Source organism: Cavenderia fasciculata (assembly GCF_000203815.1).
Source record: "Cavenderia fasciculata unplaced genomic scaffold Scf_Dfasci-G-b-285a01.f1-5, whole genome shotgun sequence".
NCBI classification, from domain to species: Eukaryota; Evosea; class Eumycetozoa; order Acytosteliales; family Cavenderiaceae; genus Cavenderia; species Cavenderia fasciculata.
The window spans coordinates 986,810-1,011,914 of NW_004457708.1; the positions used below are offsets into that span (position 1 = coordinate 986,810).

The 25,105-nt window shown below is 35.9% G+C and overlaps 11 protein-coding genes across 11 annotated transcripts; 7 read left to right on the plus strand and 4 right to left on the minus strand.

Annotated features, from left to right (window-relative positions):
- Window positions 1-153: 153 nt before the first annotated feature.
- On the plus strand, window positions 154-1,574 carry DFA_04091 (zinc-containing alcohol dehydrogenase; the record flags this gene model as incomplete). Its single annotated transcript, XM_004366444.1, has 4 exons — window positions 154-297; window positions 538-889; window positions 964-1,293; window positions 1,408-1,574. 4 exons carry the CDS (start codon window positions 154-156, stop codon window positions 1,572-1,574), a joined length of 993 nt encoding a protein of 330 aa, XP_004366501.1.
- Window positions 1,575-1,650: 76 nt separating this feature from the next.
- Window positions 1,651-3,287, minus strand: DFA_04092 (uncharacterized protein; the record flags this gene model as incomplete). Its single annotated transcript, XM_004366445.1, has 3 exons — window positions 1,651-2,770; window positions 2,851-3,006; window positions 3,256-3,287. The coding sequence occupies 3 exons, from the start codon at window positions 3,285-3,287 to the stop codon at window positions 1,651-1,653; spliced, it is 1,308 nt and encodes a 435-aa protein (XP_004366502.1).
- Window positions 3,288-3,697: 410 nt separating this feature from the next.
- On the plus strand, window positions 3,698-6,697 carry DFA_04093 (uncharacterized protein; the record flags this gene model as incomplete). The annotated part of the gene is made up of 3 exons (XM_004366446.1): window positions 3,698-3,884; window positions 3,987-6,278; window positions 6,618-6,697. The coding sequence occupies 3 exons, from the start codon at window positions 3,698-3,700 to the stop codon at window positions 6,695-6,697; spliced, it is 2,559 nt and encodes an 852-aa protein (XP_004366503.1).
- Window positions 6,698-6,792: 95 nt separating this feature from the next.
- utp15 (WD40 repeat-containing protein) lies at window positions 6,793-9,081 on the minus strand (the record flags this gene model as incomplete). Its single annotated transcript, XM_004366447.1, has 2 exons — window positions 6,793-8,890; window positions 9,062-9,081. The coding sequence occupies 2 exons, from the start codon at window positions 9,079-9,081 to the stop codon at window positions 6,793-6,795; spliced, it is 2,118 nt and encodes a 705-aa protein (XP_004366504.1).
- Window positions 9,082-9,286: 205 nt separating this feature from the next.
- Window positions 9,287-10,287, plus strand: esd (esterase; the record flags this gene model as incomplete). The annotated part of the gene is made up of 3 exons (XM_004366448.1): window positions 9,287-9,427; window positions 9,505-9,805; window positions 9,881-10,287. The coding sequence occupies 3 exons, from the start codon at window positions 9,287-9,289 to the stop codon at window positions 10,285-10,287; spliced, it is 849 nt and encodes a 282-aa protein (XP_004366505.1).
- A 109-nt stretch (window positions 10,288-10,396) lies between these two features.
- Window positions 10,397-11,386, minus strand: DFA_04096 (uncharacterized protein; the record flags this gene model as incomplete). The annotated part of the gene is made up of 5 exons (XM_004366449.1): window positions 10,397-10,444; window positions 10,531-10,941; window positions 11,021-11,143; window positions 11,222-11,296; window positions 11,384-11,386. The coding sequence occupies 5 exons, from the start codon at window positions 11,384-11,386 to the stop codon at window positions 10,397-10,399; spliced, it is 660 nt and encodes a 219-aa protein (XP_004366506.1).
- Window positions 11,387-11,856: 470 nt separating this feature from the next.
- On the plus strand, window positions 11,857-13,664 carry DFA_04097 (uncharacterized protein; the record flags this gene model as incomplete). The annotated part of the gene is made up of 5 exons (XM_004366450.1): window positions 11,857-11,929; window positions 12,005-12,323; window positions 12,397-12,839; window positions 12,909-13,130; window positions 13,270-13,664. The coding sequence occupies 5 exons, from the start codon at window positions 11,857-11,859 to the stop codon at window positions 13,662-13,664; spliced, it is 1,452 nt and encodes a 483-aa protein (XP_004366507.1).
- Window positions 13,665-13,945: 281 nt separating this feature from the next.
- Window positions 13,946-15,744, plus strand: DFA_04098 (uncharacterized protein; the record flags this gene model as incomplete). Its single annotated transcript, XM_004366451.1, has 5 exons — window positions 13,946-14,015; window positions 14,115-14,433; window positions 14,508-14,959; window positions 15,037-15,330; window positions 15,398-15,744. 5 exons carry the CDS (start codon window positions 13,946-13,948, stop codon window positions 15,742-15,744), a joined length of 1,482 nt encoding a protein of 493 aa, XP_004366508.1.
- An 80-nt stretch (window positions 15,745-15,824) lies between these two features.
- Window positions 15,825-17,604, minus strand: DFA_04099 (uncharacterized protein; the record flags this gene model as incomplete). Its single annotated transcript, XM_004366452.1, has 7 exons — window positions 15,825-16,007; window positions 16,088-16,171; window positions 16,256-16,339; window positions 16,426-16,677; window positions 16,740-17,153; window positions 17,223-17,303; window positions 17,389-17,604. The coding sequence occupies 7 exons, from the start codon at window positions 17,602-17,604 to the stop codon at window positions 15,825-15,827; spliced, it is 1,314 nt and encodes a 437-aa protein (XP_004366509.1).
- Window positions 17,605-18,140: 536 nt separating this feature from the next.
- DFA_04100 (uncharacterized protein) lies at window positions 18,141-23,596 on the plus strand (the record flags this gene model as incomplete). Its single annotated transcript, XM_004366453.1, has 8 exons — window positions 18,141-18,154; window positions 18,257-18,303; window positions 18,672-18,969; window positions 19,053-19,338; window positions 20,362-20,917; window positions 20,986-21,077; window positions 21,190-22,580; window positions 23,419-23,596. 8 exons carry the CDS (start codon window positions 18,141-18,143, stop codon window positions 23,594-23,596), a joined length of 2,862 nt encoding a protein of 953 aa, XP_004366510.1.
- A 176-nt stretch (window positions 23,597-23,772) lies between these two features.
- On the plus strand, window positions 23,773-24,862 carry DFA_04101 (histidine kinase; the record flags this gene model as incomplete). Its single annotated transcript, XM_004366454.1, has 2 exons — window positions 23,773-23,919; window positions 24,020-24,862. The coding sequence occupies 2 exons, from the start codon at window positions 23,773-23,775 to the stop codon at window positions 24,860-24,862; spliced, it is 990 nt and encodes a 329-aa protein (XP_004366511.1).
- Window positions 24,863-25,105: the final 243 nt, after the last annotated feature.

Genomic DNA, 25,105 nt, shown 5'->3' on the forward strand with positions numbered 1-25,105 from the left:
TATTATTCTTTGTCTTGCCCAACCAAAATTAAACTAAAACTCATTCAAATTTCATTATTTACTATTTATATTATATAACAATTGTAGAAACTATATACATTTATATATATATATATCTCAATCAAATCAAATCAAATTAAATTAAATTAAACAATGGTAGAAGGTAAAAGAATTTTATTAGTATCACGTCCAAGAGGTGAACCAACACCAGAGAATTTCAAGTTGGAAACTCATACCTATGCTAAACCAGGTCCAGATCAAATGTTACTCAAAGTCTTATATCTTTCAATCGAGTATGTATACCTTTGAAAGATTAAAAAGTCAAACTATAGTCAAGACGAATCGAATGTTACAATACATCAATTTGATTTCTGAATGAAGATCACTAACAATATATTTTTTTTTTTTTTTTTTTTTTACCACCAATGTTCGTAGTCCTTATGTACGTAAATTTATTTAAATTAATCATCATCTGGGATGTTTTGAAATATTTAATATTAATGAATTCATGTTTTTATTATTTATTTATTAATTTAGTTGAGAGGTCGTATGAATGAATCTAAAGAGAGTTATGTACCAAGAGTTGAAATTGGTGATGTGATGGGAGGTGGAACAGTTGCAAAGGTTTTAGAATCCAATTTGCCTAAATTCAAGGTTGGTGATTTAGTACTAAGTCCATCTGGATGGCAAGAGTATGAAGTTAGCAGTGGAAAGGATTGTATTGTCATCCCAGCTGCTGCAGCTGAAAACCCATCTCGTGCACTCGGTATCCTTGGTATGCCATCGTTTACCGCATGGGCTGGTACTTTGAAAATCGGTGCTCCAAAACAAGGTGAAACTCTTGTTGTAGCTGCTGCTACTGGTGCTGTTGGTTCTGTTGTTGGTCAAAGTAAATAATAACAAAAAGAGAAAACAAATTTAAAAATATATTAATATTAATATTTATTTAATTATTTTAATTAGTTGCAAAACTTCAAGGATTGAGAGTAGTTGGAATTGCAGGTGGAGCCAAGAAATGTGAATATGCAGTAAAGGAATTTGGTTTCGATGTTTGTTTGGATCATACAAAGGATGACCTTGCCCAAAAGCTAAAGGAAGCTTGTCCAAAGGGAATCGATATTTACTTTGAAAATGTTGGTGGCAAAGTGTTCCAAGCAGTATTACCATTATTAAATATTGGTGCTCGTATTCCACTTTGTGGTATTATCAGTGGTTACTCGGCTACTGAATTACCTGCTGGTCCAGACAGAACTCCATTAGTTCAGGGAACCTTTTTAACAAAGAGTGTTACTAGTATGTTGTTAAAATAACTTACAAAAACATATATTAATATTTGTTTATGGATATTAATAATATTCTTTATTCTTTATTCTTTTCTTAAAGTGAGAGGATTTATTATTTTTAGAGATTTTGGACACCTTTATGGAGAATTTATCAAGGAAATGTCACCATGGGCAAAGGAAGGAAAGGTAAAGATGCTTGAAGATGTAAGAACTGGTATTGAAACTGCACCAGCTGGTTTAATTGGTATTTTGAAAGGTGATAACTTTGGTAAATTGATTATCAAATTTTAAACAAATAAAATAAATGTACACTCTCTTTTTTTTCAATATTAATATTTACATTTATTATTACTTTTTGATTATATATTTAATTAAAATTTACATGGTCGTGATTATCTTGTTGATCATCTTGTTGTTGTTGTTGTTGTTGTTGATTGTCTTTTAGATTTGATCTAAAATCCATTTCATATTGTTTACAATGTGAGATGGTTTGATATTGTTGGATGAAACCGGCAGTGTCACAACATTCGTTCCAGGTTTGGTTGGGATTGGCTGCATGGAAGGGTTGGGTGCTTTCAAGTTGACCCATTTCATCTCTGATCCAAGTGTTGATGGAGAATGTTGGTTGGGTCGATATTTCAATGACACGAGCTCCGTGGTGCCAACCCGAGGGTGGTCCGTAGCTACCGTACCCCGACTTGCGTCCGTATGCCATTTGGATACCATGCATCGACCCGATAAAGTCGTTGGAGTGGTCGTGACCGCAGTGTATAGAGACGACATCACCCATCTCTAAAAAGGCAGAGAATAGACCCGTGTTGACCGAGAAACAGCATACTCCAGTATCCTCTAGATTACCACTGACATTGTAAAAGTTCCACATTTCCAGAAACTCTGGTACTGGAATATGAAGGAATGCTAGTGCCGGTAGTATACGTCCACCATTCTTGGCACGTAGCATTGCCGAAGTCTGACGATACCATTCTACCTGATCGGGATACACGCATCCCCACCCTTCAATACCCATGCAATTGTCATCGGATGAGTCGAAAAAGTAGAGGATTACCTGCATGTCTCCGTTGGCGTCATAGATGGGTAGATAGTAGTTGGTCGTGCCGTTGGCCGTGTACGGACCCATTTGTGTGAGCGAGTAGGGGTACGACGAGTCGAGCTCGACCACTTGCATGCGGTTCAAGTCACCTTGGTCGTCGTGGTTGCCCATTGCCAACGCCCATCTCAACTGATGGTCCATCATGGGCTGAACAATCTTTGCCCACTTTGATTTCCCCCATCCCACGGTCTTCTTATCCCACGCGAACCCAGACAACGCATCTCCAGTCAGCACGACCAAGTCAATATCCGGTTCATTATCCAATACACCACGTTGAGCTATTTCATTCATCATATCCTTCCAAATCGACTCTCCATAATGTAAATCGGTAAATTGTAATATTTTAAATGTACCTTTTGATGTTAATGTCAATGTCCTAAAAAACAAAATAAGATGAATCAAAATTAATATCAAACAAATACACAAATATTTATTTATTTGATCGATCGATCATACTTGTTTGGTGAAGTTAATTTAATGGGATGTGCAGCATCACTATCTAATTTGTTAATATGAATTGTAGTTTCATCTTTATCTTGTGTATTTGTTGTTGTTGAGTTGGTATGTAATATAAATACAGATAATATTAATATTAAAAATAATACTACTATCCTATTATTATTACAACTAGAATGATACATGGTAGTACAAACAAACAAACAAATAAATAAATAAATTTCAAATAAACACAGAATATAAAAAAAAAAGAGTTTAGAAATTTTTAAATGTGTTTTATGTGAGGTATGTAAAATATTATGTAGGGTGACATCGAGCAAATTTCGCCACCAATGAATCTGCGGGATCACTTTTTTTACCAAATTCGAATTTGATCCGGATCATCATGTTAAAAATTAATTTTACCAACTAATATCTCGTGCAAAGCTCGGAATCATTGCCACTATAAGGGGGTTCTTTCTTTATCCGCCCGCCAGTCGCGACAAAAGGTAATCAATGATGACAAATAAAAATAAAATGAAAATAATCATAGTCCCTATTTTTTTTTAATGAACATCAAAAAAATAATGTTTTTAATAATAAAAATAATATTTGTTTTTTATACATGTGACAAAGAGAGAGTTGATAATAAATGATTGATAGATAAGTTGACTGAAAGAAATAAGGAAACCACCTTAGTTTTCATCAAACTCAGAATTTTGAATTTCTTTTTTTTTTTTTTTTTGTTTTCAGCAAGTTTATGAATCGATTCTCTCTTTGTTGTTGCAATATTCTTCTTCTTATTACTTACTTTGCTATCACTATATAGTTATCTAGATAGATAATAATAAGTAGACAGACAGACAGGATGAGTGACATTAATATTAATGTCAAGCAACTCGATGGTAAGGTGTATACACTTAAAGTGACACTAGCTACCAAAGTACCAGAACTCAAAGAACAATTACATGAACTGTCTGGTATCAATACTGCTCTACAAAGACTCATCTACAAGGGAAAGGTATTAAGAGATGATAAGGATTTGGATTTCTACAGTATGTATAGATTAGAAACAAACAACTAGAAATTGAGATATAGAAAGAGAGAGAATAAAAGTATTAATCAATCTTTTTTTTTTTTTGTTTTGATTATTATAGAAATTGAAGATGGAGTTACATTACATTTAACTGAAAGACCACCTGAACCAGCACCAGGTACATCGACTACTTCTACTTCGACTACATCTACTTCTTCTACTTCACCACAAGTACATATTCATCATGGTCTTCCACAGATTATACCAGGTGCACCAAATGGCAATTCGATTCCACCAAATAGTCGTGTCTTTATTCAAGGTGCAGGAGATAACCCTGACATATTGCAAAATGTGTTGCGTCAATTGGGCGGTGCCAACCGTGTAGTGATTGCACCCAACAACCCGGGTACACCCGCACCCACAGCATCGATGTTTGAGAACCAGATTAGAAACTCACTCAACTCGATCAACGACCCAGCCTTGGATCCCAACCGAGTGCCCCAAAACATCCCCGCCAACCCTCTCGACTCGCGTCCAGCCCTTCAACGTCTCATCACTAATCTCGAACTCGCTCAAACCCAGATCAACCAGTTGTTGGAACGCACCAACCAACTTGCACAAGCTCTACCCAACGAATCTACCATGACTGAGCCACAGCAACGCCAAGACTTGCAACAACAGGTCGCTCAACTCGGCCAAGGATACCAACGTCTCGGACAAGCCGGCAACCACTTTTCACAATACCTTTCATCGTTTGTCGTTGGCCAAGTACCAGGTCAAACCCACTTTTCTGTACAAGTATCACAGGTTTCACAAATCTCTTTTGAATATCCAAACGGTATGAATATTAATAATAATAATGGTGGTGAAATGAATGTCAATAATGGTGCAGCTGTTCCAAATATTGGTGTAACAACTACCCATGCTTCACCTGTTCCAGGTGGTCAAACAGATCCATCAAATATATTCCAAATGGTATTCCAATCGTTACAAGGTCAACAACCAGGAGCTGCAGGTGCACCAGCTGCAGGAGGTCAACAACAACAACAACAAGCAGGTCAACAACAAGCAAATAATCCAATGGGAGGATTACAAAATATATTACAAGGTGTTTTGGGTCCAGCTTTGAATGCTGCAGGTCAACAAATTGCACAACAACAACAACAACAAGGACAAGGAGGTCAACAACCAGCAGCAGCAGGAGGTCAACAACAAGCAAATCCATTGGCTGCATTATTTGGTCAATTGGGTGGACAACAACAACCAGGACAACAACAACCAGGTCAACAACAACAACAAGCAAATCCATTAGCAGGATTACAAACAATGCTTCAAGGAATTCTTAATCCACAAGCAAATGCATCTGGTCAACCACAAGCTAATCCATTGGCAGCATTATTTGGTCAATTGGGAGGACAACAACAACAAGACCAAGATGAAAATGGAGATGATGCATTTTCCGATTTTATGAGTCATCTTCCAATGATGATGATTGATTTTAGATTCCTCTACTCTGGAGTACCATCACAAGTGGTTCAAGGACATCGCAACATTCGTAGAATCATTGAAACCAACATGTTGGATGGCGACACTTCAGATTCAAATGTTGAAGAGTTTATTGCCCAATTCTCAGAGGGTCTTGCTCCAGCACTCCAACAACATGCATTGACACCAGATATGGTCAGCCGTGTTCTCCCAGGTCACGATCTCATTGGACGAGTGTTAAGAGTGGTCCGTTCCAACATGAGAAGATTGTTTGGTTTCATTTTGACCGAACCAGGTGAATCTAACCCAATTGCTGAATTGACTACCACTTGGACAAGAGATTTTATCGTTGCTCTTGTCGATGAAATAGCAACTTGTATGCAAGGTGGATCAGAAGACGCATTTATCATTATCAACCGTTTCTTGCAACAAACCATCGCTGGTTCAAACCCATTATTTGGTAGTTTTATTACTCCTGTTACTCATTATATTAGATCAACCTATGAAGCAAATAGACCTTTAAGAAATAATACAAATAATACAAATAATACGAATAATAATAATAATAATAATAGTTCAACAACATCTACTAGTACTTCTACCACCTCTACCACTACAACTACTCCATCAACAACCACAACAACGTCAACTGTAAATAATAACCAAAATACGAATAATATTAATATTAATATTCCAATTGATGGAACAATTCCACAAGAATGGGCTGAAACGATTGAAGTTGATCAAGCCAGACAAGAATCAATGCCACCCAGTGTAGCAAGAGCTCCTCTAACCACCAACTATACCAACCCAACAAAGTTAAAGAAACAAAAGTTATCAACTTCCCCATCATCTGCTGCTTCTACATCATTGTTTGGTGAAAGACTTGTCCAAGCCACTAGAGATACTCCAAATGTTAATACTCAAGGTATGTAATCACATGTGTGAAAAAAAAGGAGGGATGAAAATTAAAAAAAAAAAAACAAAAAAAGTTATCGTCTCTGCACCATCTATCTATTCAATCAACATGTACATGGAAATAATTATTAATTGATTATAAATTTATATAATTCCAATTTTTCCAAAAAAACAAAAAAAACAAAAAAGATCAAACAACAACAACAGATAAAAAAACAGAAAAAAAAAGATATAGAGGAGAATAGATAGATTGGATGGAAATGGATAATATTTAAAACAAAAAGAAACAGAATATATACTAATACAAAACAAAAAACGTAATAATTATTAATACCCGATATATATATAGGTCTATTAGCAAAGGCAGAGTCTGAAAATCTAGTTGAAATGTATCAACAATTAATTGATAAAAGTAAAACTAAACAATAATAATAATTTAATAAATAAATAATAATTAATTAATAATAGATTGATAAATAATTTGGATTTTGAGTTTATATATATATATAAATATTTATTTAAATTTATTTAGCTTTGATTTTGGAAGATGCTGGGGTTGTAGCAGGGGCCTTTTTAACTTGTTTGTTCATCATTGAAAGAGTTGGAGCTGTTAATGATTGTTTTTGTTTCTTTTCTGGTTGTTGTTTAGAGGTTGTGGTGGCAGCAGTTGGTTTTGTTTCTTGTTCTTGTTCTTGTTCCTGGTCTTCATCTGATGATTTTCTTTTCTTTTCTACAATAGTTGTGGTGGCAGCTTGTTTGGCAGATTTTGTGGTTGATGGTTTGGCTGTTGCTGTTATGGTTGGAGTTGGTTTCTTTGTTGAAGCTGCAGGTTTGGCAGCAATTGTAGTAGTAGTATTTTTCTTTTCTGTTCCATTAGTATTATTTGTTGTTGTTGTCTTTGCATTGTTATTATTATTATTTTCTTTCTTATTTTCCACTTCTTTTTCCACTTGTTTTTCTTCTTCTTCATCTTCTGAATCATCAATTGATTCTAATTTTTCAACTTCAGATTCTTCCGATTCTTCCGATTCTTCTGATTCATCTTCATCATCTAATGTAGTTGATTCATTGTCTTTGAAAATTTGTTCATCTGGATTGGTTTGATGTTGATGACTGTCTTGAGCGAGGTATAAAAGTTGGAGGGCGCCTGAAATTTTCAAGAGGGCGTTTTGTCGACTGCATTGTTTGTGTATATCGTTTTTGATGGAACTAAAGAGAGGTTTGCATTCACCGTTCAAGAGATGACCCTTGTAGAGCGAGAGGAGAGTGTCCATGAGCGTGACACCAATGCTGATATATTTCAAGTTGCCGTTGAAACGACGAATAGCGTGCATAATCTCGACGAGTTCGAGCTCCTTGCGGTCCTTGAGCACGATGACGAGGGCGTCTCTTCTGGAGAGCTCGTAGACGACACGGGCAATGACATCGTTGTTCTTCATGACGTTGATGGCAAAATCAAATGCTGCGCGGTGCTCAAAACGCTTGAGTAGCTTGTCGAGCTTACGAAAGTCGGATTGGTTTTCCGAGGTGATAATAGTCGACGGTTGGTTCTTTTCTTGCATGTCGAGTTGGATTTGGTTCTTGCCGCGCTTCTTGGACGCGAGCTTGGCAGCGGCGTGGGGGTCGACGGCGGCAGCGTTGGCACGTGTGGCAATGTGGATGTTGCCGGCTGCCGAACCTGCAAACAGACGGTCGTCGTTCATGGTGAGCGAGAGGATGGGCTCGGGGAACTTGACCGAGCTGACGACATTGTATGTGGTGGCGCTGTGCACCTTGGCCATGCAGTCGAGCGACCCAGTGATAAACTTGGTGCCCTTTTTGTTGAGGTAGAGGGATGTGACTGTCTTGCTGTGGTTGTCGCCCGTGTACACGAGTCTGCCCGACAACAAGTCCCACACCTTGATAAACGTGCCACCTGCAGAGACGGCCATCGCGCCGCCACCGAGCACAAGCAGTGCTTCAACAGGTGCACCGTGATCAAACGTATGCAAACACTCTTCCTCGGCGATATCCCACAGCTTGATGCTATGGTCGTACGAACCACTGAGCACGCGGTTATTGTCGTCGCACAATGCAATCGCACGCACTTGATCGGTGTGCCCACCAATAATCATGGTCTGCTCGCCCGAATCGACGTCCCATAGACGCACGGTACCGTCGTTGGCACCCGAGATGAGACGCTGCTGGTCGTGTGTAAAGAGCAAGCATTGAATGGCACCCTCATGGCCGTGCAGCTTGCGCACGCTCATACGGTTGTCGGTCGTCATCAGACGGATAGTGCTCGAGCCTTCACCGACGGCAAACAGCTTGTAATCCTTGCGGTAGGTGGCCGACACGGCACCCGTCTCGACAAACTCACCCATCACTCTGTCCTTGTCGAGATTGTCTGCTCTCTTGACGTTGATCGACATGACACGACGTCCAAACGTCACAAGCAACTGTTCGTTCTTGTCAAACTCCAAGTGTGTCGCCGGCCCATGTTGATAGGTCTGTGTCTTTGGTTTCTTGAATGCCCATCTTGAACTACCTCCATTATTCTTTACATATGCCGTCGGTGCACTTGGCAACTGTGACAATAATGTATAATTATAATTCTCTATTAAATTCATCGCGCGACCTAAACTAAGAATATATATATTTATATATAGATAATTATGTCAAGATACAGAGATAGATAGATAGAGACAATAGACGTCAATTAAACGAAAAAGAGAGATAAGAACAAAAAAACTAATTCAAATTCTTTTTTTTTTTTTTTTGACAAAAACCGAACGAAACGAATGATAATTAAACCTATTTAAAATAATAATCATTATAATTTACAAGATCAAGATACATAGAAAGAAAGAGAGTGAGAGTGTGTGAGAGATAAATGATTGATCATTGATATATTCAAAGATATGATGAAAGATAATGATTAATTAATTTTTTTAATTTTTTTAATTTTTTTGAGTGTTGTGTGTTTGTGAAGATCATAGTTTGGTTTAGTGCAGAATAGATTAATATATCATAGAAAGAATGGCAATACAATTAGTTAGTAAATCAAGATGTTTTAATGGTGAAGTGAGAAGATATAGTCATCTATCATCAAGTTTACAATGTGAGATGAAGTTTCATGTCTTTGTACCAGATAATTATGATAGTAAAGAGAACCTTGCTGTAGGTATATTCGAATAGAATAGAACTAAATGGTATCATTAGGAGATATATAACTAATAAATGATATATATATCAAGTGTTTATGGTTCCTTAGTGGATTGACATGTACCGATGAAAACTTTATTACTAAAGCTGGTGCAATTAAATCGGTTAGTCAGGGTGGTATCATGTTGGTGTGTCCAGATACTAGTCCAAGAGGTACAAATATAGAAGGTGAAAAAGATAGTTGGGATCATGGTCAAGGTGCTGGATTCTATGTTGACGCTACTGTTGAAAAATGGGCAAACAACTATAACATGTATACCTATGTAACTGAGGAATTGTATAACATCATAAACATTGAATTCAAAACAAAGAAACATTCAATCTTTGGTCATAGTATGTAAATTTAAATTGTCAATCAATCATTCAACTAACCAAGCCAAATTACTTATTATTGTATGTATGATGTAGGTATGGGAGGTCATGGTGCATTGGTAATGGCATTGAGAAACCCAACAAAGTATCAATCAGTGTCTGCATTTGCACCTATTTGTAATCCAACTCAAGTACCTTGGGGAAAGAAGAATTTGGGTGGATACTTGGGTCAAGACAATCTAGAAGCTTGGAATCAATACGATGCAACTGTTTTGGCAAACAAGTATACTGGTGTTGACAAAATCAACATTTTAGTCGATCAAGGTGACGCTGATGAATTCCTCGAGCGTGAACTCAAACCAAGTGCTCTCAAAGAGGCTTGTGAAGCTAATCCACTTCTTTCACTAACACTTCGTATGCAACCAGGTTACAATCACAATTATTACTTTATTCAAACTTTTGTTGATGATCATATCAATTTCCATTTAAATCATTTAAAGTAAATAGTATAATATAGCTAGCTACTATTATATTATATTAAATTTTACAAATACAAATATATATATATATATCACAGGTTATTTTTATTATTATTATTATTTATATTTATATTTATTTCTTTGGTGGTACTAAACCTGGTAAAACTACAGCTCCTGGAATCTAGGAATTAAAAAAAAAAAAAGAATTATTAATTATCAACAACAAATGTTTAATGTAATTAATGGGTCATTTTAAATGTAACATACTGGACTAGATTGAACTGGATTAACCAATTTACCATAGATAGCAATGAATTCATTGAAATCGATGGCACCTGAACCATCCTTGTCGGCAAGTTGCATGTTTGAATCGACGAGACGGTTGACTAAAATATCACCCATCTTTCTGGTGAGTGATTCCTTGACCAATTCCTTTAATTCGGATCTATCGATAGTTCCCGAGTTATCCTTGTCATACTTTTGGAATACAACACGAGCCTCTTCAATCTCGGCTTCAGTGAGTTCAACAGTGACATGCTTTACTTTTGGTGCATTGTCTCCAGTTTCCAAATGCTTGTATGGTGCAGCTCCTGGCTTGGCACGCATTGAAATGGGTAACTCTGGGTTAAGATAAATCTTGCTATACAATGAACAAAATTCATTGAAATCAATTACTCCCTAAAAAATTAATGATGGATTAATATTAATATTCATTGATCAATTAGTCAATCAATCAATCGGTTATAGTTTGACATACATTGAAATCCTTATCAGATGCATTGAATTGTAATTCAAGGTACATTGAAAAGAGGTTATCAGTGAGCTTTCTATTCAAAGTATCTTCCAATACCAAACGTAACTCTTTCTTGTCCAAAGTTCCCTATATATTATATCATCAACAAATTAATATCAACGTCATTCTATGTTTTATCTATGTGTTTAGTAGTGTATCACATACGTTTCCATCAGAGTCAAATTTAGTAAAAGATACTCTGATCTTTTGGATTTGTTCTTGTGTGAGATTGGGGGTCGACTATAAATAAGTATCATTTTTGTAGAGACGCATAAAGTTAGAGTCTTTAAAATAAAAAGTTGTATCAATACAGATAGATATACGTACCATTGTTATTGGGATATAAAATAAAGAGATTAGTTGGTTATTAAAATCAAATGCGATTAATCATTTCATCTTCTGATGATGGAGGTTGGGAGAAATTTAAAATAAAATGAAAAAATTAATCCAACCCAAAATATCTTCAATGAACCGATCGAGGGAATTCCAACCGATGGTTGTTTAAGGGTTTCTAAAAATGAAATTAAATTATGTATGTGATGTGTAAGGTGATCATAGTTTGATTATAGTTTATTATTACTATTCTTATCTACAAAAATATATATTTATCACTCATGAAATAAACACACGTACATTAATATCTGTGGCCCACTACTAAAAACACAAAGACACACAATGATTGATTGATTACGCGAACCAATTGGTTTACCACTAAACAAAATGCCCCGATACCCTTTTTGAAAGGGTTTTAATAAGAGCGAACCTCTTTTTCAAACAGATAGGTTCAACAAAGATAAGAGATGATTAAAGTTATTTGTTTGGTTTTAACCATTCTTTGTTTATCTACTATTTCACTAGTTAGTTCTTTTACTTGTAAGATTTACACTTCCTTTTTAGAACGTTAACGATATAAAATACTAAACTATTTATTTTAAATCGTATTTATAGTTACTCTACAACAAGTAAAAGATACAATTTTAATTACACCAAGTATTCAATTGACTATAAATGCACGAATTTACGATACACTCAATCAAGAGATTACAGCCAATTGCACTGGCAGTACACAAGTGAGAACATGTCGTTTAGGTAATATTCCATCTGGTTTGATCACTATTACTGATGGATTGGATAGTGCTACCACCCCAATCACCCTTGCTCCATATATCACATTTGTTTCAGGACAACTCACAACTTATGCTGACAACTATTATAACGGTCCAGTTAGAATCAATGGAAAGTTCTTTGAACCTAATTATTCATACAAGTATGTTTTAAAAAGAAAAAGAATAATAACATATTATGTAATATTAATATTTAATGTGTGATTCTATTTTTAGAGTAAACTATTTGAATGGTTATACCAATCATTCAGATATTCAAGTTCCAACTTCAAATACAACATTTGCAATAACGACGGGATATATTGGAATCGGAACACATCTAAATGTTTCTGTAACAAAGTTTAATTCATCAGTTAGCGTAGTTTCGACCGCCTACAATACCTCAATGGGTAAACCATTTATCAATGATCAGACATTTAATGCAAAGGTTGTCAATGCAGCACAAGGTATACTTTATTTGAGCAACCTTTGTAATCCAGCCGATTGTGGGGACAATGCCGTTACCATTAGTTATTATAATCAATCATCATTCCAAAGTGTAACATTTTCAAGAGAATTTGTTACATTTTTCATTAGTGAGAATTGGTCTTTTGGCAATGTTCAAGTTAAAGTAGCCGATCAAGTATCAAATAATTTATTCTTTTCTCCATTGTTTGCAAGTATGTTAATATTTCACAATCAATAATCTTCTTCTTTTTCAGTTACTTACTTTTTAACTTATATTTTAGATACTGCTCTAATTACAGATATCCAACCACATCCATTTGTTCAGTCTGGTAATGTTACTATTACAGGTAGATTCTTAAAGGAAACGGATTACTCTGGTAATAATCCATGGAAGTTTATGATTGAAAAGTCTAGTAATAATAATACTCAAGTACTCGATCAATATACCTACCTTAGTAACCAATATCCCTATGTGATTGAATTATATGTACCACCTGGAACTGGTAACTTTAATTTCATGTACCAATTTAGGGGGTTAACATCTTCCCCTTTAAAGTATAGTTATGCAGGTAAGACTCGAGACATTATAATAATATTAATATTAATCATTATTAATTAATTAATTATTATTATTATTTAAAGCTCCATCCATTTCAAGTGTATCAAAATTAAACTATCAACAAGCTGGAAAGATAATTATTGAAGGTGACGAATTCGATGAGACAAATCTTTTGGTAACGATTGGTTCAACTGAGTGCACCAATGCCACTATTGAAGTTAGTGTGTCTAGAAGGAGGGTTGTTTGTTATTTCGATGCTCAAGAGTTACCAACCAACCAGGCTAAAACATTGCCTGTTGTTGTACAAGTCGATGGATTGGTATCTGTACCACCAGGCTCATTTAGTTATATTGGAGGCGAAGGTTCTACCACAACAACCACCACCACCACCACCACTACCGGTGCGTCAGATGCATCAACCAATACTCCCATTCATTTATTCGTTGTTGCCATCCTTGTATTACTATTAATTGTTTAAATAAATCAAAAAATAAATTATTCCTTTGACTTTGATGACGTGAGTTGACGCCCATTAACAAAACAAAAAGATATTTATTTCCTCAACCTATCCACACAACAAACACCTGTATCGAACGAAAGAATGTTCAATCCCATTGTTATTATTCTTTGAAACTTTTATTTCATAAATATCTGTCCCCTCAAAGACCAAGCCCTCCTTCGTTATATTGAGAGGCCAAAAGCCTACCCTCACAGTTATTATTATTTTATTCTCACAAACAAAGAAAATAAGAGAGAGAAATGTTTAAGGTTATTTGTTTGGTTTTAACCATTCTATGTTTATCTACTTCACTAGTAAGTTCTTTTACTTGTAAGTTGTTTTGAGTTATTTTAGAGATATTAAAATTCTTGAGTTATTTAGAGAAATTCTAACATTATCTTTTTTTTGCAATATTTTAACGAATATTAGTTACTCTACAACAAGTAAAGGATTCAATTTTAATTACACCAAGCACTCAATTGACTGCTAATGCACGAATTTACGATACTCTCAATCAAGAGGTTACAGCCAATTGCACGGGTAGTTCTCAATTGAGAACATGTCGTTTAGGTAATATTCCATCTGGTTTGATCACTATTACTGATGGATTGGATAGTGCTACCACCCCAATCACCCTTGCCCCATTTATCACATTTGTTTCAAGCCCACTCACAACTTATGCCGATGCTTCTGGAGCAAGCCCAATCCAAATTACAGGAAAGTTTTTCGAACCAAATTATTCATACAAGTATGTTAAACAAATCAAGTCATACATATTTATTTAATATTTGATATTAATATTGTATTTATTATTAAATTTAGTGTAACCTATACAAATGGATTTACCAATCATTCAGTTACACAAGTTCCAACTTCAAATACCACATTTTTAATTTCAACAGGATATATTGGAATTGGAGAAAACCTAAATGTTTCTATTACAAAGTTTAATTCATCGGTTAGTGTAGTATTGTCAAATCAAAATTTCCTAGTTACTATTTCTCCACCAAATGTCATTGACTATAGATTCGATGCACAAACTGTCAACTCTAGTCAAGGTGTACTTTATTTGAGTAATCTTTGTGCTCAAATTGATTGTGGAAACAATGCCATTTCCATTCTCTTTGGCAATAATGGTGGACAATTCCAAAATGTCTCATATTCAAGACCGACAGTTGCATTCCCTGTAAATGAAAACTGGTCTTTTGGACCTGTTGAAGTTAAAGTAGCCGATCAAGTATCAGATAGTTTTTACTTTTCTCCAATGTTTGCAGGTATGATAGATTAAAAACAAAAAGATCATCCTTAATCTTTTGTTTTTTACTTATTCTTTTTTTTTTCTTTTTTTTAGATACATTATTAATTCAAGATTTGCAACCAAATCCATCTATTTTAGGTGGTAATATTACCATTACTGGTAGATTTATGAAAGAAACTGATACGTTGGGTAATAAGCCTTGGAATTTCTTACTTGAAAAAAGAGGTCATAACACTATCCAACTTAATCATACCTATCTTTCTAACCAATATCCATTCCAAATTGAAATTCAAATTCCATCTGGAACTGGAAACTTTAACATTTTATATCAATATTCTGATACCAATGGAGATTCAGTATCTCAACCATTCCACTTTAATTTTACTGGTAAGCTAATCAATTAATGAATCATCAATTTATTATTATTATATTAATATGTATTGTTTAAATTTAGCACCATCAATTTCAAATGTATCAACATTAAATTATGAGGAAGCTGGAAAGATAACGATTGAAGGTGACCAATTTGGGGAGACAAATCTTTTGGTCAAGATTGGTTCAACTGAATGTACAAATGCTACTATTACCGTTCCATTAAAGACTATTGTTTGTAATTTCGATGCCAAAGAGTTGCCAACCAACGATGCTAAAACATTGGATGTTATAGTACAAGTTGATTTGTTGGTATCTGCACCAGGCGTATTTAGTTATAAAGATGGTATATCCGGAGCATCAACCAATACTCCCATTCATTTATTCTTTGTTGCTATCCTTGTTGTCTTGTTATTAACTACTATTTAAATAAATAAATAAATAAATAAAAAGATAAATGGATGTCCATTCACACCATTTATATTTAATTAAATAATGTAATGTGATGTTTATCGATATTGTTTTAAAAGTTCTAAAATCTCGTAAAACCCATTGAATAATAGGTTATCATAATGTTTTTCAAAATCGATAGGTTCAAGGCACTTGTGAACCAATAGATAATGAACCACATCGTAATGAAGGACTTCTAATGCATGATGAGTACATCCTTCAGTACGATTCAAATGTAAAAACTAAAAGATATAGAGGTAAAAAAATTATTAATATTATTTTTTCGACCAAATAAAATAATTATCCTACAAGGTAGACATACTTTAACAATTTCTAGATGACCATCCTGTGCTGCCATATCCATAGCATTCCTTGAACATCCTTCAGTTCTATTATAATGTAAAAACTAGAAATCAAATAATGATTAACAAATCAGTTAATAAGATTATATATTTTTCTAAAAAATGAGTTTAATAAGATCGATACAAACTTTAACAAGGTCAATATTTCCACTCTGTGCAGCATTATTCAAAGCATCAATTGAGCATCCTTCAGTACGATTAAAATGTAGAAACTAAAATCCATTTTAGTGGAATGGAGATAAAGGTTGGTGTTTAATATTATTGTTTTTAAAATAATTTTGTTAATTTATATACATACTCTAACAATTTCAAGATGTCCTTTCATTGCTGCCATATCCATTGCACGAGTCCAGAATTCCCAAGGTTGATTATAATGCTCGTGTAGGAAATGTATAGCATCCAAGTGTCCAAACCGTGCTGCAATGTTGATAGCTTCTTTTGTACATTTAGGTTTACAATGATGATAAATGAATTTCATCATTTCAATGTTTCCCGTTATATGCTCATAGATACTATCTGAACATTCTTCTGTTCTATTTTCAACTAGAAACTAATAATAAAATAATAAATATTTAATTAATTTTAATTATTTATCTATTTATTATGCCTTACCTTGACAATTTGAAAATTTTTTCTCATTGCTGCTTGATCCAATGCACAAGAGGTGGATCCTTCGGTACGATTAAAATGAAGGAATTGAATGATATCTAATCTGTCCATCATTACAGCTCTAGGAATAGCCTTTTTTGTACATCCCTCAGTACGATGTTCATGAAGGAATTTAACAATGTCATAGGTAGCCGCCCTGTCCATAGCATCAGTTGTGCATCCCTCTGTTCGATTGAAATGTAACCATTTCACTACATCATAACGGCCGTTTTTTGCAGCTAGATCCATTGCAAGTTCACTACATCTATTGGCCTCTTTGTGATTATGAAAGAACTTTACAACATCAAGATTCCCATATGACGCAGCTCTATCCATTGCACCATCATCCCATTCCATGGTCCTATGTAAATCAATAAACTTTATAATATCATTAATAATAAATAAATATTTCTAGATAAATTTGGTTGGTTTCATAAATATATATACCTCTACTAATTCAAGGCTATGACCAACAGACCCATACATTCCATAGATAGAGAATCCTTTTTCATTAAATGGATGAAGAAACTAAAGAAAGAAAGAAAGAAAGAAAAAAGAAGATTATTAATTATATTTATATTTATATTGTGTGTGGACCATAATATATATATACCTTTACAATCTTTTCATGACCACGGATTGCAGCAGTATCGATAACATCAGGTAAACACCTTTCAGTTCGATTATTATAAATGAATTGTAGAATATCGAAATTACCTTTCTCACCAATAACTCTAGTCATAGTATTATCGTGTATTGATATATTGCTATTTAGAGAGGTTATCAATTGTATGATTGAAAGGTACCCATATTCCATTGCATAGGCCATTGCAATGTGGTGAGTTGGCTAATATCTCTGGTCACATTAATATTGGGGTCAAAGAAAGACGCCGAGGAGGATTCCAAGCACTCTGATCTTTTTTCGAAATTTAATTAAAAATTGATGATGATTAATAAAAACAAGAGAAGCATTAATATTAACAAGAGTAGTTAGTTAGTAAAGTTAGAAGTAGTAGAACTTGTTGGGGGTGGGGTAAATAAATACCCGTACGATATGAAACAGATACAACAATAAATTTGATTGTATTTGATCCACCATCATCATCATCGCCATCATCACCAATTAATAATAATATCATTGTACATTTAAAAATTATATAAGAATCATCATCAGTCAGTATAGTAGTAGTAGTATTAGTATACTCTCTCTATCACAATCACAAACTATCTGCGCTAAGATACGACGACCACCACCAATACGACGACAATCAGATTTGTACAAATAACAACCAGCAACATCATCATCATCATCATCATCAACCACCAGAGAGAGAGATTGGTTAACAATATATTCACATAACCACAATGAGTACAACAAAGTAAGTGTCGACAACGTATACGAAAGAGAAGGAAGGAGAAATCCCCTTCTCTTACAATTATCTTATTTACTTATTATTATTATTATTAATATTCTTTATCAGAGTATTCAAATCAACTTCAATGAATGAAGTCAAATTAGGAAGAATAGGTAAGAAAAGAATAGAAACATAAACACAAAAGGAGGAGGAGGAGGATAGATGAAAGATGTTTAAATATAGGGATATGCACTACACAATCGTACACTCCTTGTTCATTGAGACGGAGGGGTCTCTTTGGCAATCTTTATTTTGCAGGTTGACGATTTTTCATTTGCGATTGCATAGACGACACATATATCATCTTTTAAATCTTTCATCAATTCCAACCTACCAAATGAATAGTAATAGAGAGAGAGAGAGAGAGAGAGAGAGAGAGAGAGAGAGAGAGAGAGAGAGAGAGAGAGAGAAAGAGTTATTATGATTTAAAGTTTAAATATTTATTAATGTTTTATTAAATTAATATATTTATTTTTAATAGGGACAGTTGGGGATAGTAGAAGATATCAAAAATTGACGGAAGTGGACCCGTCGATCATTGACGATGGAGATAGTGACGAAGATGACAGTGTGGGATATTACAAGCATGCCAAGGGCAATGAAGACTATGACTTTAGTTCGGTCAAAGGGACACTCACCTATTGTTACCATTTCCTTCGATACACTTTACTTGGTGATTTCCAAGTAGCCTTTAGATATGTTCACAAGAATTCAAAAAAGAATATTAAATCTTTGGTTCTTGGTTTATTAACTGTATTCCTTGTTGTATTATTTATAAGGTAAAAATAGAATAGAAAGAATGAAATACATTATATATATAATTTATTAATATATTTATTTATTTGATTTAATTTTTTTTTAGTTTCTTACAAAATTTAATTCAAGCTTCACCAATTGTATTCTTGAAATTATCAGAGGATCAAACAGGAGAGTTGGATCTTATTTTAACAGGTGATCCATCAGCAATCATGGGGTCATCTGGCAACACATCTTTATTAAATGCTGCTCCCACTTTTAATAATAATAATGGTAAAAATAGTACTGGAAAGAAGATTGGAAAAATGTTAAAATCATATACTTCTACTGCAGCAATGACACCAACCGATATATTATCAACATTGAATAGTTTTGATATATCTAGCTTTTTTGTAAATTCTACATTGTTGACGAGTGCATTGGCAAATGCATCGACTGTACATGGCGTGGCGCCGAGATGGCTGTCGTTGGGTGATATACAGTCGGATGCGAATCACACGATGGAGTCATCGTTGATTTTGTTGGTGATGAATACGACGTTGGAGAAGCATCTCGGGCTGGGTAGAGGATGGACGCTGCCACCACTTGTGGGCAACCAGACGTACATTACTAGTGCGTTTCTGCGTAGAATCCAGACACCGGCCAACGAGAATGCCGTGGTTAACATGCACGTTGACTTTGTCGATGTGATGCAGAGACTGGGATCCAACGCAATCCCGAGCAAGACAGACTTCCAATCGATGATTGCCAACTTGATTGGCGAACCGTTGCCCGAGCAGGTCAATGTGTCGCAGGCGATTGCATGGCTCAACGCGACGAATCCAGACTTGGTCGTGTCGATTATGGAGTTGTTGGGAGACGCGATTTCGGCGGACGGTTCGATGCTGTATCCACCCGAGCTCGTCAATAATCTGTACGATGCGATGCGGTTGGCATTGGTGATTGACAAGCAGCTCGTAGTCGCCGGCGGTATAGATAACCCGGGCGGCAAGTATCCGACGATGTTGGGTAACGTGGCAGTGCTCGAGAGCGAGTTTGTGGACGCGGTCATCCGCGAGCGTCTCACCAACATGTCCAACTACCTCGCGCAGAATCTGACGCTGATCGAGACGATGCTCGAGTTTGCGCTGCCGATTGTCGCGCCAGACATTAACGCGACGGCAATCGTTGCGGTGCTCGACCAGATATCGGCCAAGATGACTTCGTTGGCCAGCAACTTTAAACTCAACGACTATTCCATGTCGCCGGTCATCATGCTCGAGGATCGTGTAAAGATATACACTGCAGCATCAGAGGTGATGGATAAAGGAATGATCGCGTTTACCAACCAAGTGTCGACGATGATTGGGTACAACTACCCGGCCATTTACACGACTCCCTTGGTTGCTACCATCAACCTGTTTAAATACACCAAGTTGTCACTCGACCAAGTATTCAACTGCGTCGCTGCAGTACTGCTCGTACTCGGCGCACTCATGATCTACAGTCTTTTGCTGAGTGACGTCGAAGGTAAAACATTTGAATATGGTATGTTGCGTGCACAAGGTCTGCGTCACTACGCGCTCATCATCCTGCTCATCACACAGGCCGTCTACTTTAGTGTGCCGGGTATCATCCTGGGTCTGTTTATGGGGTGGGTATTTTTCGCAATCGTTGCACACTTTGTGTACGCGTTTGTCATCCTCCCCGTCAACCTCACCTACTACCCCGTCTCGATCGTCTCTGGTGTATTTATGGGTTTCTTTATCCCCATTATCGCCAATATCGCCCCCATCCAGCGTGCACTGTCGCGTACTCTGCGTGACGCGCTCGATGTCTACCACCAAGTCAAAAACGAGACAATGGTCAAGATTATGAAGTTGGAAGAGGTTGGCATCGACTTGCTGCAGACACTGCTGGCTGTGCTCGCTGTCGGCGTGGGGTTCACCGTCTACTACCTCATCCCATACGCATTCACGTTTTACAACTTTAGTTTGTTTTTCGGCATCCTCACAGCCATCCTTTTAGGCATGTTGTTTGGGTTGTCGATGCTTGCGCAGGCCGTCCAGCCACTGATCGAGCGTGCCATCTTGTTTGTGCTCGTGTGGGGACCGGACCGTATGTCATTGTACCAATTGGTCCGCAAGAACTTGTATGCACATTCGAGTAGAAATGCCAAGACTGCCACGATGTTTACTATCTGTCTGACATTTATCATCTTTACGGGATGTGTGTTCCGTCTGCAAGGATACAATATCCAGCAGCTCACTCGACTTGGTGTAGGGTCGGATATTGCTATTTTGGCAACATCCATCAAAGACCCGATTCCAGAGGCACAAATCACAGCGTTCCTCAACTCGGATATGGCCAACAACAGCAACTCGATTATCGCGGGCTATACAACCGTCACATTCCCGCTCAACAAGGTGCTCAATATCCAAAGCACGCATCTGCGGACACTGGCCAATTACCCCGACTACACCGTGCGTGTCTATGGCATGGACAAGAACTTCCTCGACAATTCGTATCTTGCGTTCTATGACGTGACGGAGAAATCGTCTTCCCTCGACTTCCCCTCGATTCCAACATCTGATTTAACAACCAAGAAAAAGAATGTACCCGATGTCATTGAGAGTTTGTATACCAATGCGCGTAAAGATTTGATTTCACTCGACGGCGACTCGATTGTCGCGCCGCCCGCAGTGCAGTCGTACCGTGTGTCCATGTACAATACGAGTTGGGTCAGTGGGGACTCTCCGCTCGCCGTAGCATACCGCAGCTTCAACAACAGCTACATCTACCGCAACTACACTGACATGGTCATGTCGGAAGCATTCCGTCAGGCGTGTGGAGCAGACACCCAAACGCCATTCAATTTCTACGTGCGCTTTAAAGGAAAGATCGACTCGTTGTCACAACTCAACCTGCTTGCCAAGCCACAGGCAATGGTCGAGATGTTCCCCTCATTCCTCTTTTCAGCGTACGGTGCCATGGCTACCAGCTCGCCTGTCCTCCTCTCCAACGACCAATTCCAAGAGATTATGCAGTGGGTTGTCTCCTTTTCAAATGACACGACCGTCCAAATGCCAGACACTATACCAAAATCCAAACTATTGATTAGACTCAAAGAGCAGGATGCTCCACAACTTGACCGCGAGTATATCATCAATGGCATTAAAAACTTTATCAAAACTGATGATATCCAAGTGATTGACACTCAATTCTTGCTTGGTATGACTGATACTGCCGTATTGTTACTCGATATCTTTTTCTACACCGTGTCAGGTGCAGCCATTGCACTTTGCTTTTTCATGCTTTGGATTTCGTTTAGTGCCAACATTCACGAAAACTCTTGGGAGTTTGGTGTGTTGCGTGCTATTGGTCTCACCAGTTTCCAAGTGACACGTATCTATATCTACGAAGCACTTGTACTCATCTTTTCATCGGTCATTCTCGGGCTCCTCATTGGTCTCGGTATTGCCATCACACTGACTCTCCAATTCGACCTCTTTACCCAACTCCCATTCTCGTTCCAATTCCCATACGCCCTCTTCTTTGGTGTACTGTCAGCCTCCATCCTCATTGCCATTGGAGTTTCATATCAATCCTCTAAAGAATATAGAACAAGACAAATTGCTTCTGTATTAAAAGGAAAGTAAATCAAAATAAATAAATAAATAAATAATAATAATTATAATCTAAATAATAATAAATAAATCTAATAAATAATAATAATAATAACTCATTAATTATCCCAATGTAAAGATAGGATAGAGGACAGGAGAGGATAGATATAAAAGGCAATGGATTGGGTGAGATGAGATTGCGTTCCTAAAAACTGATTTGTTTTTTTTTTTTATTTAGCTTTTGTGGAACGAGAGACCATGGGAAAGGGAATGAGTTTGGGTGGTGCTTGATCACTTTGGTTATCCGAATCATCGAATTTTGTGTGTAGTTTAAACAACCAAGCAAACAAGCAAACAAGATCCATCCCATCCTACTCTTCAACACAACACATCATCTTTGCAAAGATTACTATACTAAATTACTAATTACATCAATTAAAGTTAATTAGTTTTATTAAAGAAAGAAAACTAAACAGAGTCAATCAGATCAGATATTAAATCAAAACACAGTTCTAAAGATTAATCATCAACCCATCGACCGACCACCCACTCCCCATCCCACTCCCAACTCACACAGCCAAACCCTAAACAAACTTCTTCATCAACCCCCATTTTTATCTCCCTCTCTTCCACAGTTTTAAAAAAGAAAAGGAGCTAAAAATATATATATAATAACGAGCCGGCTCTCAACAAACAATCAATCAATCAAGTTAACAAGCAAACAAACAAAAGTAAAGAAGAATTGAATTCATTCATTCATTCATTCTTATCTTACATCATCATCTTGTCATCAAGTATATAGTTTGTTAAACGAGAGATTAGTTAGTCTATAGATACAATAATAACAAACAAAATAACAACAAGTAGTAGACAAGAGACAGAGAGAGACAGAGAGAGACAGAGAGAGAAAGATAGAGGAAAAAGTTTTGCGCGACAAGATCAAGATAATTATCACAAGAAACAAACAGCAAAGCGGCACAAAACACGTAATTTTTATATATACAATAACTATCAATATCTTGTTGTTGGTTTTTTCGTAACATAATCGAATCGTCAACAAGCAAAGCAAAGCATAGCATAGCAAAGCAAAGGATAGTCTACTATTTATAGAAGTCAATATATATATAGTCTACTATTGCATATTATTTATATATATATAACAGTATTAATAATAATAATATATAATAATAATAATTATATAATATATCAATCAATCGAAACATGTCATTCAAACTAACTTGGGGACCATTCGATGAAGAGTTTTACAACAATATCAAGACGGGATTGACAAAGACCTTGAATGCAGGTCCACCAATACCAAACATAGTCGATCAATTGGCGGTACATGATTTTCATTTAGGTGATAAGGTAAGCAAAGCAAAGCAAACAAATATAATATATATATATATATATATATATAGTCGATATTTATGACTTGGATGACTTATAATAATAATACTTTCTTTAGCCACCACAATTAGAATTAAAACAAGTTGCAGATGCATCAAAAGAAAAATTTAAATTCATATTTCATGTCAATTATAGAGGCAATGGATTGTTGGAGCTACGTACCAAGGTGCAAGCCAATCCAGTCTATTTGGGTACATCGATAGCATTGACGAGACATGAGAAACAGTTGTTGCAGCAACTCAATATCGGGTCGGCATCCAACCCACACATCATGCCTCTGTCTATCATCATCACCGACATTGTGTTTGACGGTGAGTTGACTGTAGCACTCGTCAACAACAAGTCGATCGAGGCGTCGTTTACAACCGACCCTTTGAAACAGGTTAATATCAAAACATCGTTTGACGAGTTCCCAGCCGTCGCCAACTTTATCAAGTCTCTTGTAGACACTCAACTCCGTAATTTTATCATGAAGGATTTCCCAACCATCGTATCTTCCATCACTGTACCATCTCCATCTTCTCCCAATTTAACTTCAGCTCAATCAATGAATAGTATATCAATTAATCAAAATAATCAAAATAATCAAAATCAAAATAATAATTTAAATAATAGTAGTAATAATATAAATAGTAATAATAATAATAGTAATAATAGTAGTAGTAGTAATAATAATAGTAGTGGGGCAACAAATAATAATAATAATAATGTGAATAATGTGAATAATCAACAATTTTTTAATCAAACAGGCTTAAGTTTTAATTTTAATAATGGAAATGCTCCAGATGAAAATCAACATCAACAACAACAACAGCAACAATTGCAATACCAACAAACTGCCAAACTCCGACAACAACAAAAGAAAAAGAATATTGAACAAGCTGCTTTATTTATTAATTAATTAAATTTGGTATAACAATATTTATTTATTTATAACAACTCAACTCAACTCAATTCAAAACAAACTTTAAATATATTTATTTATCATCATCGTCCAACACGAACCGAACTCCTCCTCATGGTCAATAATAATATATATACATGGAATATTCGAACGAAACGAATCGCATGGGATAATAATATAATATACTTTTTCAACATCAATAATAAATTTTGATGATATCTTTTCAAACAAACAAACAAA